This window comes from Dryobates pubescens, chromosome 19, assembly GCF_014839835.1.
Source record: "Dryobates pubescens isolate bDryPub1 chromosome 19, bDryPub1.pri, whole genome shotgun sequence".
Taxonomy (NCBI): domain Eukaryota; kingdom Metazoa; phylum Chordata; class Aves; order Piciformes; family Picidae; genus Dryobates; species Dryobates pubescens.
Genome location: NC_071630.1, coordinates 3,620,695 through 3,633,489, shown reverse-complemented (window position 1 = coordinate 3,633,489; position 12,795 = coordinate 3,620,695). Strand labels below are relative to the sequence as shown.

Sequence of the window (12,795 nt, the reverse complement as noted above, 5' to 3'; positions counted from 1 at the left end):
ATGAATGAAATGCAATTATTAAAGTCTACTTACCTCATTTTTGCAGTATCTTCATAAAAGCTGATACACAATGTCATAGGCTTCACGCCATACAGCCTACACTTTTTTGCTCTATAAGGGATCTGAATAAAGGCTTCCTGCACAAGTCGAATGCTTAAAAACAAAGCAGAACATTTCATTATCCAGAACTGACTGGCTTCATACTCATCTTTCCATTACCCAACATCTGACACAGCTCTTCCAGAAGTTCAGCTCCCACTATGAAAGACCTTGGAACCACTGTGCTACCAGGCACAGTCCGTCCCCAGATTCACTCCAGGTATGAATACACTTGCTGTTTACTCAAAATCTTTCTGATCCTTCATCAGTACAGTTTCAAGTGTTCTCATGATATTTACCCCTCGTATTACCACATGTATCAGCTGGTACTGCCTCCTCCATTTTGCAGTTATTACTTCTGTATGAGAAACCAGCTCAGATAAACATCAGCAAAGAAGGAAATCTAATAAATACCCTAATCTGCATTTGAACTTATCTTCCTACAAAGAATTTGTTCTTTATAAAGATATCAGTCTTAATCTTTACACCTGGTTTAGCAGAGACTTAAAAGCAGCTATATATATATATATGTGTCTTGCTGCTTAAGACCTATTTATCATTTTTTGTTCAATTTTTTTATGTTACAATAAAAACCAGTAAGTTACAACTTTACCTCTGGTTGAACATATTTTTAAACTCAGAGCACTGTCAAGTTGTTTTCCAATACAGCAACATTGAATTTAAGAACATCAGTTAATGTTTTAAAGTGTTTCAAAGAACCCTTCTTAACTCTGGGGACCACCACAAAAAAGAAGGAAAGAATGGGTGAAGCACTTTGTACTCAAAGCTGCATGATTTATTAGAGTCTGGCTAAGAGGTGGAATGTATTTTAGAATACAGTTTTTAACACTTTAGAGAGAATAAGTTTCATAGCAGTTTTCTTAAAACTCAGCATCTGTGAAAACTTAAGCTTTTTTTCCCACCATGCCAAGACAGACTGCCATCTCTTAGTAAATTAAAGCAGCTAGTAAACCACTAGAATCCCACAGATCTGTGCCTGAATGTCAAATGCTGGTTCAGCAAGTGAAGTTCTGCTTCCATGGATGCTTTGTGAATACCTTCAGTGGTTATAGTTTTACTTTAGTACATAAACACTTAATAAGAGAGAAAAATACATATAAATAACGTTAACCAGCATTTATGCATTTCAGTCATGACAGAACAGATTTCTACTTCAAATCTTTAAAACCCCATACGTTATGTCTTCAAAAATTCACAAGGCACAGTTTGCATCACACTTGCAAGAGCCTACCGCAGTGCTAGCAGTTCCTTGCGGACCCCACCCACACCCCAATTAAACCAAGCCCTTGTCACTGTCAATCTCAACAGTACTTGTATACATAAACAAATGCATTTCAGTGACTGACAGAACCCCAAACACTTACTCCTTTGATTTCACAAAAAGGTATTTGGCATAATCCACAAGGAAACATTTTGTTTGATAATCATCTGTACAGGAGATGATTGACTTAACAGCCGCTCTGCACCAGCATTTGAGGTCCTCACTGAAAACCACACAAACCTGGAAAAGAACGAACAAGACAGCAGATTCCTGTGCATGGACTGAATCACACTCAGGTTTTTAGAGGCAAGCACACCGTACCCACTACACAGCCTTCAGCTTTCTACTTAAAATGCACTGTGGCTCACGTCATTATGAAGTTCACAGACAAGCAGCTACAATGCATACAGATGCCATGATCTGCTTCACTATGTAACACACTACTGACAAGAAAACAAAACTAATGCACATCTTGGATCTCTCACCCTCATACCAATGCAAATAAATGAATTCTATTTGCACAATGCAGCAATGATTTTACCTGGCCTTCTTCTATTGCTACTGGTTTTACTTCATCTGTACCTTGAGACTTGCCATAGAATAGATTCATTTCAGCATGCAAGCTTTCATATTCTGCTTCATGAACTATGCAAGGTCCACATCCTTTCATAGCAACCCAGAAGCAATCTGGGTCTTCAGTCTGGGGCAGGGAGTAGATAACAGTAACAAATACTATTAGCTTCTGCTAAAATTATAGCAAGTTTTTAAGAACATCTGAGCAGCAACCATAAACATAAAACTGAAAAACATGACACCTTAAAAACTATGGCGACCAACACTGAGCATACAGAATGTCAATAAGTAAAAGGTCTTTCAACTTCAGACTATTAATTCACTACATGACTTCTCAATTTACAACTTTTTGCAGCAGTGTAATTAATGGCACAGATAGTATAAAAGGCAGCAGTATTGGCTAAAAAAAAGCTAGCTAAACCAAACAGTAAAGTGAAAATCCATCAAGCTTTTTACTTCCATATTGTCCTGAGGAAGAAAGTATAAACCTCCAAAACACAAGCTCCACCAATGGTCTTTTCTTCATGCTCAGAGTAGCTACGAAATGGTCAGTTTCTTTAAAATGGGATCACAGCTTGCTGCTCAGCCTTTGTAAACCTTTGTATCTGTCTTTCAGCTGATCTGGGTTCTCAGTCGTTGTGGGTGAATGCCCCTAGACAGCTAACACCCCACAGCTGCTCCCTCATACTGAGGGGGTAAGGGAATTGGGTGTGAGAAAACTCATGGGTTGATATAAAAATAGCTGAACAGGTAAAGCAAAAGCTGCACATGCAAACAAAGCAAAAGGAAGACTGCATTTGCTGTTTCCCATTAGCAGGCAGGTGTATAGCCATTCCCAGCCTTTATCAAACTTACACCTGACTTCCTCACAGCTTTTTTTTGCAGAGCACAGCATCATATGGTAATAGATTATTCCTTGGTCAACTGCCCTGGCTGTACCCAGGGATAGCATTTCTTCCACTATCTGTGTGGAGTCTGGTAGAATCTACTCCTGTACTACACTAAACACTGCACATCTTCAATTTTAGATTTTAGCTGCGTCCCTGATGACCTTTTGAGATTAAATCACCTAAAAGAAATGTTAAAATCTATACTATCCATACATAACCCCAAACACAAAAGGATGTGCTGCTGAATGGAAATACAGAGGCATCATTTTATTTCTATATCTGACTTAGAGAGTCACACTGAAACAAACAGCAGTTCTTCAGACTTTAGAAAACACCAATATACCTCTAATAACAAGACCTCCATGTCTCTCAGCTAGTCTTCTTCAACACTACTGTAAAAGAACAACAAACATTTGATGAATCATTTTTAAAGCTGTCATTTGTTCTGAACCATATTTAAAGAGCACACATTAAGCATACCTAAAGCAAGCCTATGTTTGTTTGCTGTCTCAAGAGTACTGGTCTAGGCAACTGATTCACACACAAGAAAGCAGCCTTCTTAAAATAGCACTGTTAAGGCCTGATAAAGACTTGCCATTGCTGTCTGTTTACACACAGCCATGTCAATTTTTACACCAAAACACACCTGTTATCTTTAACCTACTTACTGTATATAGCTGCTTATCTTACATCTAAAGGTCAAAGAGAAAAAGGCAGATCAAAGAGAAGAGCTGCTACAATCCATACGACCAAAGGGGCAGAAACTCCAAAGGAAAATGCTTACATAGTTAAAAAGCCCAACAGACTAACACAAGAGTCCCAACCTTAACAGACAATTTTAACATAACTGGGATTTGTACTGGTATTTCACCTTACATTCATCTGCAATGGTCTGGATAATATCTAGGAATTACAATGGAGTAATAATCTACCTACAGACTGAAGTAACTTGCCTTTCATTTTGGCACAAATCAGCACACCATTGCAGTGTTTAGCTTAAAAGAAGTCACACTGGAAGTCAGTGCCTAGTAAAATTTTCCAGAGGAGGAAAGTCAATCCATGGGCCTTCCACTTCTAAAGCTAGTGCTGAACAAATCAGCGCTAGGTCAGAAACAACACAGCTACACCAGCCAGCAACACACCTTGCTAACAGGTGGCAATAATCATTCCTAGTTTAACACTACAGTGAACCAGCTGAAACTATTTTAGAAGCCTTGCCCAATATCCTACAACACAAGCACACCATCCAGATCACACCCTACTCTCTAACACTGCACTACAACATACCATAGCAACATCTGATACTTAACGCTGCCTTAGGCAGACCTTTACTATCTCCCAGTCTGAGAAGTGTAAAAAGCTTTATCAAAGTACCAGGGATAAAGCACATCCCCTTAAAAGGCTAGTTCCCCTAATATATTCCTAGTAACAACACACCCACTCTGAGAACTAAGAACACAAGGTTTGCTCAAATCCCACACCTAACACAAAGGATACTCGCTTTGTAAAGACGGAAGAGATCGCTTAACCCCTCACTCCTAACTGCTTCCAGAGAATGTAAAAGGCTTCTTCAGCAGCACAAGACTGGTGCAAACACTCTTAGACAAAACCACCAACTCACTCCTTCCCTCACAGCCACACTTCATCTAAAACATCCACGACCAAGCGGCACTGCACAATGAAAGTACATAGAACCACAGAACCTTAGTGACTGGAAGGGATCTCAAAAGAGTGAGTCCAACCCCTCCGGATCACCTCAGGTAGCTCAGAGAGGCACACATCCAGGCAGGTTTTGAATGTCTCCAGAGGAGACTCCACAAGTTCTTTGGGCAGCCTGTTGTAAAGAAAAAGTTTCTCCTTATGCCCCCATGGGAGCTCCTCTGCTCCAGCTTGCCCCCGATGCTTCTTGCCCTATCACTAGACATGCTTGAGCAGAGACTGGCCCCCTCCTCCCAACACTGCCCTCACATCTTTATCAACAGGAATGAGGGCAGCCCTCAGGCTCCTCTAAGCCCAGCTGAAGAGACATTTCCCTCAGCCTGTCCTCACACGGAGACGTTCCACTGCCTGCAGCAGCTTTGTGGCTCTGTGATGGACTCTTGCAAGAGGTTCCAAGGCCTTTCTTGAACTGAGGGACCCGGAACTGAACACGATGCTCCTGATGTGGCCTCACCAGGGCAGAATAGAAAGGCAAGAGAACCTCTCTGGACCTACTCACCACTCCTAATCCACCCTAGGACGCCCTTAACCTTTTTAAATGCAAGCCACATGGCTGGCTCATGGTCATCCTTCTGTCTACCATGACCCACAGGTCCCAGAGCTGCTCTCCAACAGATCAGCGTCCAACCCACACTGGTGCATGGCGTTGTTCTTTTCCAGATGCAAGACTTATCCTGACTTAATTTAATTACATTTCTTCCTGCCTGACTCTCCAGCCCATTCACGGTTCAGGGGGTGTCAGCGATCCCTCCCAGTTTTGTGTCATCACCAAACTCGCTGACGAGGTCTTCTGTGCCCTCACCCATGTCACTGATGAATATATTGACTAGTATTGTTCCCAGCGCCGACCCTGAGGTACTGCACTAGGTATAGTCTTCCAACTAGACTCCCTCCCACTAACCACAACTCTCTGACGTCGTTCCTTCAACCAGCTCACAGCCACCCCACTACCTGACCGTCTAGACCACACTTTCTCAGTGGTAAAAGCCTGCTAGGAACCCCTGCCGCTGGCTGGCTAGCTTCCCTCCGCGCCCGTCCCCACAAGAAGAAACCCATGAGGCTGGCTCACCATCACCGGCAGCCGCTCTCCGCCTCCCAGTCTCGCCGCTTAAACCCCGCCGGGCGCTACGACGCCCCGGCGCGGAGCGTGCTGCGCGTGCGCCGCGGCACGCGTCCAGAGGGGTGGCTGGGCGGGGGCGGCGCGGTCCGCTCCGTGTCGGTGCACGGCGGGGGCGCGCCAGGGACAGCGGTCTGTCAGTCAGCGCCTCTCCTCTCTGTGCGCCCTGCCCCGAGGGGCCGGACACGCCGCGCAGCAGCGGTGCTGCCTCAGGCTGCACACGGAAAGTGGCATGCATGGGGGCAGTCAGCAGCTGGAAGGCGGCGGTCTGGGCTCCTGCCTGTGGCGCCGTGAGCCCGAGGCGGGGCCGTCCCGCACCGCCGGCCGGTGACAGCCGCGGTCGCTGCGGCACGAGTTTGGCCCGGCGGCCAGAGTCTGAGCAAAGCCTGGCCTTGACAGGCGTGTGATGCTGGACAGCTGGGAAGAAAGAGCACCCGGCTCTGCCCTGTTGGAGCTCAGCTGCGCTGCTTAAACAGCCACCATAAGAAAGCAGCTGCTGGAAGCAGCACAGAGCAGTTAGGGCTTACAAAAGTTTACTGTCACATCTCTCTAGCTGGAAACACTGCATTCCTCCCTCTTTTTCTCACTATTTTTGTGCAGGCATTGAAAAAACCAAAACGTAAAGGCCTGATTTAGTGAAGACCCCGATTTGCTTTTGCACAAGGCTGCAGAGGTTCCAGTCCAAGAGGAGGCGAAACACGACTGGGAAATAAAGCTCTGGGCAGATGCTACAGCTTTAATCCCCGAGATTATTAATACTAAAAGGTATTTATGCATATTCTAAGCAATTTTATGCTCACATAAGCAATTGTCATAACATTTTATGTAAAATGCTGCATTTGGGGGTTGTTTTTGGGTTACTTTTTTGTCCTTTGTCCTTCACACTCCCCCTACTCGAGCATTTTGCTCTCCAACATCACACAGGTGTCTAAAAACGTCTGTAACAATCTAACATCTATGTAAGTTACTGAATAATTTATTTTCTAAAAATATTTTCTTCTATTAGTTATTTTCTACCACAAAAATAAAATGGTAGAACAACTATAAGCTATAGAACAACAACAAATCATCAAGGAAGCTCTTCGGTTACTATGAAAGGCTATATAGCAAAACCAAAGCAATTGGACATTACATAGTTGCTTTTTTTGGGGGGTGGGGTGGGTGTATTTTCTCATATATGCTGGTTTGTATATTTGAATTCGTGATCTCAAGGGATATGAGCTGGCTGAACAGTAAAATTAAACGCCTGAATTTTAGGAGTGTGAAGCTTAAATTGTTTAAGGAACTAGTGGATTAAAGCCCCTGGAGAGCTAGCAGTACAAATCTCAATTCCTCAATCACTCATTATGAATAAGTAACCGGATTATTTGGAAGCCAAGATATTTTTTTCCTATAGATACCATAAATATGATTATAAGCATGCCTTCCCCTCTTGTCTTCCTAATAGTACAGTGGCCTGTGTTAATCTTAAGAAGCTAATAATCATGCAAGAGAACACCACGGGGTACTTTCTTTGCTGCTTCTACTCCATTCTAATTTTTATATTGTTTTCATGTTCAGAGGAGTTAAGGAGAATATTCTGAAGGAGGCACTAGAGTGCATAATATACAGTATACATCATATACTGCTTCATGTGATCCATGTTTAGCACAGGTATACAAATTTGACAAGGTCTGCAAAACCAAGAAGACTCTGTGTGTGTGTGTGTTCAGAGAAAACACAAAGACATACATTTTTCTTTCCAGTCCAAATGAATGCTGCAAACCAATTCAATGTAATTAAAGTACTGCAGAAGATTTTACTTGAAACACAGAACAGTGGCTGAAACAAAGCTTTCTGAACAACTTTACTGGCTGATCTGAAGTCTTCATTCATTATTCTTCCAGATTAACAAGAAGTTGCATCACTGCTTGATTTATTCCACTTACTGCACGAAGAAGACAAAACTGACTAACCACCCGAAAATCCAAACCAAGGAGGAAATTAAAATCATTCTAGCTTTAAATCACACAGATATTATAATCTGCTATTACCATCCACACAATCAGAGTTTATCATCAATGGATTCAAATGTTTATGTTTTGCTTGAATATTAACATGGACAGCAAGATTGTTGGGTTTTTTTATTACTATCCTGTGGAATACACTACCCTCTTTCATGAGATCTTCAATCTTCTTATCTGTTGACATGAGTATTTTCTTTTCTCCTGTGTAATCTGGGTTTTCTGGATATAACTCATCTCCTGGAGACACAAAGAAAAAGTTTCAGTTATATACTGCCTGCCTTACTTTTCAGCCTTCTGATCAAACAACAGAAGCAATTTCATAATATTGATTGGGACACGAAACTTGGTGGGAAAGCTTTTCACAATACAAATGTAAACTGCCTCTAACATCTTCAGATTTAAAGATACAGCCATAAATTTCTGATGTATTTGCCAGTGATGCTGCAGAGTGCATTCCAGGCATGGACTTGAATACTGCAGTGCTCCTGATATACTGTAATCATAGCCTGGTCAGATGTGAGCTTATCTAATAGGCAGAGAGAGGACAAAAGAAGTATTTTCCAACTGTATAAAGACAGGCTACAGTAGGACTGAGTATAGAAACTGCTTGTTCTGTTTTGTTGAAGGAAACAAGTATCTTGCTGTATAAATATATGTTCTTCTTCTGAAAGGCTGCTAGTATACTAAAGGCTACCTGGAACAAACAAAAATAATTAAGAAACAAACTTAAAAGACAAAAGCAAACTGAAGAAGCAGGAAGTAAAGACTACATGCAGCTTTTGAAGAAAAGACAAATACACACATAATTGTGAGACACTTAAATAGGAGAAAATGTAGAGGGGAAAATTAATTAGTGCTTCTTTTTAGGTCACTGCCCTGCCACTACATTTGTGAAGCCTGATGCTTGCAGCAGTGCTTGATACACTTGTGCTTATGGAGGCACATGGTTAACTGAAGCATATGAGAATTCCCACTGCAAAGGACCAAATGGGAGTTACAATAGATCCTTCAGATTAAAGAACAGCTGAAATGTGAGCATGTCTTCATTAACGTATTAACAGCAACCAACTTAGACAATGAGATTTTAAGCACAGAAGTAACTCTGCTGATTCAGTAGCCATTATCAACTGTATCAAAGAAGGAAGCCAAACAATAAAAAAGCAGGCAGTAACTTGACTTTTAAGAGTCTTTTCCCTACAGCTACAGACAGTTCACGTCACGTGGCCTGCACATGTAGCAATTCCCCAGCTTTTATATATTTGACAGAACCTTAATTTGTTTTCTGACCTGGCAATAGCTGAATGTAGCCATCTGCAGCATTTAAGATCACAGGCATCCAACGTTCACATCCCTCTAGAGCTCGTTGGGAGCTGAACTTGTGTAACTGAGATAGTGAGGAGAAGTTGCACAGCCTGCACAACTCATAGAACTGAGGTGGAGCAATCCATATTTCTTGAGATTTAAAGCATTCAATGGCTTCTGCAGGTGATGACCACTGCAAGAAGAAAACAGGCCTTGAAATAATAGTTTCATCAGCATATGGAAAGTACCACTAACTTCAGAAGCCATAAGCAAGGAAGTCTTTACAGACTAGAAGACTTTGATTAAAAGTCTCCTGAAACCAACAGAAAGCCTTAAACTCTGTGAACTCAGTTACCAGAGGTTGCTACTGGTGCTTCAAGAATTAAAGAGAACCTCTAAACATCTGCTTCCTGTAGGTGTTGTTTCAGAGCATGAACACGCAGCTATGCATGCATTTCTGCTTTTTCAAACAAAATGGCCAAACATGAGCTCTTCTGAAGATAACTCAGGTAACCTCTTTTAGATTTTTATAGCAAGATCTAAACATCAATAATACTAAAATTGTTAGGTGAACTTTTACAGAACTGTCAGGATTCTTTATTCTCATCTACTACCTTGCTTTCAAACTTTTCAGGATTCTTGAAGAACTTCACAACCATAATGCCCCCGACTCTGAGCTGTCTTTAAGGTATTTCTTAATAATGTTTTTTACGGTTTTACCCCAAGGAAAGATTCCCATTGGGCTCTAGAAGAACATGTTAGGCGTTAGAATCATCTCCCAAGGGAAGCAGTGGGTTCCCCAGCATTGGTCAGTTTTGAAGACTCATCTTGGCAGGGTGCAGGGCCAGCTCATTTCCACTACACTATCACCTAGAAAGGCTGGACCAGATCCTTGTGATGCCTGTGTCCCTTCCAGCCCGGCACTGGGTGATTCCATGAATCCTTTCAACAAGTTTATGTTACTTAAAATACTCCAAGACAAAAATACAGAAGACAAAAATCACTAGCAGCTCTTGCAGCCCTGGAAGATTCCATACATGCCACATGCATGTCTCCAAGCATGCTGGATGTTAAGGGTATAACGATACCATCACATTGATAGTGCCCGAATTAATGCATAATGAGTGATTACTTGTCATCCACCTTTGAAAGCTAGAGTAATTCAAGGTGGAAACGATCAGACGTGATACTGTCCTGTGTCCTCCAAGTTCGTGTAAAAGGCCTCTCAAGAAAGTCAGCTGCGTTGTTGAAGGCGGGTAGCGGCAGCTGGTGACTGAAGGAGATGGACAAAGTCTGGCGTGAGGGCAAGAACTAACTTTTGCTCACGTCTTACGGAGCGTTACTGGGACTGATGGACAGTGGGACCTTTGCTCGGCGGGAACCGGAGTACCGGAGTCTGTACTGGCAGCAGGCCGGAGCGGTGAGGAGGAGGGCGGCATGGGGCAGAAGAAGCTCCCTCGGAGCGCCGAGGGCGCTCTTACCAGGAAGGCTGTCACCTCTCGGCGGTCCTGCGAGGTGTGGGGCGGCCGCTGCTGCAGGCAGCACAGGTAGAAAGCCGTGTCGTAGCGCCGGTCTCCGGCCCTGCCCACGGGGGTCAGCCAGTTGCTCCACTCCTGCAGCGCCCAGATGTTGGGCACGCAGCCCAGGTGTCGGCAGAGCTGCAAGAAGCACACCGGGTCCTCCTGCACCCGGCGCCGCCACTCGTCCAGCTCCGCGGCCGGGGGCAAGCGCTCCGCCGGCAGAGGGGCAGCCGGCCCGTCGCCCGCCGCCGGGCCGTGCCCCTGCACCAGCAGCAGGATTCCCGCCTCCTCGAAAGTTTCCCTAATAGCGCAGATGCGGAAGGCGACTTCCCCCGGCACCGGGGAGCCCAGCTGCTGCCGGTCGGTGGCGAAGAGCGGGGAGCGGGTGCTGCCGAGAGGCGGCGGCCTGATGAGGCCCAGCCCGCAGCGAGGCGCGGCGGGCAGCAGCCGCAGCCAGTCCGCGGAGAAATCCGCCGCCTCCACCAAGCCGCCCGGGAAGACGTGAGCGTTGGGCATGAAGCCGCTGCGAGAGCTCCGCTGCAGCAGCAGCAGCTCATAGTCAAAAGGGCCTAGCGGGGAGCGCGACAACCGCCCCGGCGTGCCCACCGCCAGCAGCACCGTAGCCGCTTCCCTCCAGTACCGCAACCCTGAGTTCATCTTAAAGGGTGGAGGAGGCAGCGGCCGCGGCCCTGCCGCGGAGCGTCCCGGCCGCCAGCGCCGCCTGGGCGCCCGGAGGAGCCACGGCAACCGCGGGCAGCGGGCGGGAAAGGCCGCGCGTCTACCGCCGGGTGAGCGCTGAGCTCGCCCTGAGCCGCGGTGCGATGGAGGCCTCGGCCCTGAGCAGCCCTAAGCCGGTAAGCAGTGTCCTCAGAGGTTTAAGAAAATACAGAGAGTTTACAGGCACAGGCCGAAGGGCTGAGAGAAGAGAGAAAAGAGGCGATGGCTTTGAATTTACTTGAAAAACTACGGTATGGAGCAGCTTGCGCTTCCCGAGGTTTCGTAGCACTGTTTAAACAACATGCCAAGGTGTAAATGTTGGGTGAGCTTGCTCCCCAAGGTCTCCCGCAGGCTGCTGCGGTTGTAGCCCCAGGAATCAGCAAGGGGTCAGGAACCAAGGAGCCGGTTTGCAATGCTGCTGCTGAGCCACCAGCTGGCCTCGGGCACCTCCTGGTCTCATTCACATTGTGATAAATGGAATGATAATTCCTGTCAGTCAGATGATTTTTATTAAAGCAAAAGCAGGAGCATGAATGATGAAACAAGGGATCAGACACTGGGAACTTACATATGTAACTAGAGTGAGATTATTTTTAGGCTTTATTATAATCGGTTGTTTATGATTAATTTGACTTGTTTTAGTATAGAGTAAGATTTTAGGTTTTATTATAACCTGTTGTTTATTGATTTTGTTTTAATATACGTATACTAACGCCCTAGTGAAATGTTAGCAATTAACAGCTAACAGTTGAAGTATTATGAAATAATAAGTTGTTCAAGGATGAGAAAGGAAGAGAAATTGCTACAGAGGACGTGAACACAAGGGACAGTTGTGAGAATCAACAGAACCCATGTGAAAACCCATCCCTGCCTGGCGTGAGAAATTGTTTTTAATACTTGGCTTTCGCAAGGGGAATTACTGGGGACCGTGGGGTTCGATCGTTGGGCTGATTGGTTTGTGATAGTCTGTATTGTGTGGGGCATTGGGAGAGAAAGTTGAAGCGCCAACAGGTCTAAAGATTGGCCAGGTCAAAAGTGCAGTTTTGTCTGAGTCCTGATGGAGAGGGGTGGGAGCATGCTGGGGAACATATGAATATGTACGTTTTAATCTATTAATGTGTATGTTTGCCGTCTATATAAGTTCAACTCATGTTGTTAAGGTGCGCCTCTAGCAAACTCGCTCTGCGCCCAGCGCTGTGTTCCCTTTACTTTATAATAAGCTGGTTATAAATTTCAGCAGTGAGTTCATTTCTCACACTGGGAAGGACGTTGATTGTGACAACAGAGCTAAAAAGATAAAAACACAAGGACTTAGCACGCAATCCACCGGCTGTGCTGACTAGAGGATTACGTCGTTGAAAGACCACCAGAAGGACAAACTAATTTAAATAAACCCACCTTTATATGCATATGTATTAAGAGTAGAATATTTAAAGGATAGTTAGAAAGTGATTAGTGTGCATTGAGCACCCAGCGCTGTTTTGCATGTCTCTTATTGCTCTTTTCGAATTAAAACTATATTCAATCGACTTTAATTGGCTCAGTCATTTATAACGACATCAAGGCATGT

At 44.5% G+C, this 12,795-nt stretch overlaps 2 protein-coding genes across 2 annotated transcripts in view; both read right to left on the bottom strand.

Moving 5' to 3' along the window:
- Window positions 1-3,208, bottom strand: part of TDRD12 (tudor domain containing 12) — a 28,283-nt gene extending 25,075 nt beyond the window's left edge. Inside the window, exons 1-4 of the mRNA XM_054170295.1 lie at window positions 3,188-3,208; window positions 1,923-2,081; window positions 1,485-1,621; window positions 34-153 (exon numbers count right to left, since the gene is read on the bottom strand). Coding sequence (XP_054026270.1) covers window positions 34-153; window positions 1,485-1,621; window positions 1,923-2,081; window positions 3,188-3,208 — 437 coding nt within the window. The remainder of the gene's footprint in view (window positions 1-33; window positions 154-1,484; window positions 1,622-1,922; window positions 2,082-3,187) is intronic.
- Window positions 3,209-7,385: 4,177 nt separating this feature from the next.
- NUDT19 (nudix hydrolase 19) lies at window positions 7,386-11,165 on the bottom strand. The gene is made up of 3 exons (XM_009902764.2): window positions 10,470-11,165; window positions 8,974-9,181; window positions 7,386-7,923 (listed from the first exon to the last, which is right to left on the bottom strand). Exons 1-3 carry the CDS (start codon window positions 11,163-11,165, stop codon window positions 7,697-7,699), a joined length of 1,131 nt encoding a protein of 376 aa, XP_009901066.2. The 3' UTR covers window positions 7,386-7,696.
- Between the last annotated feature and the right edge of the window lie 1,630 nt (window positions 11,166-12,795).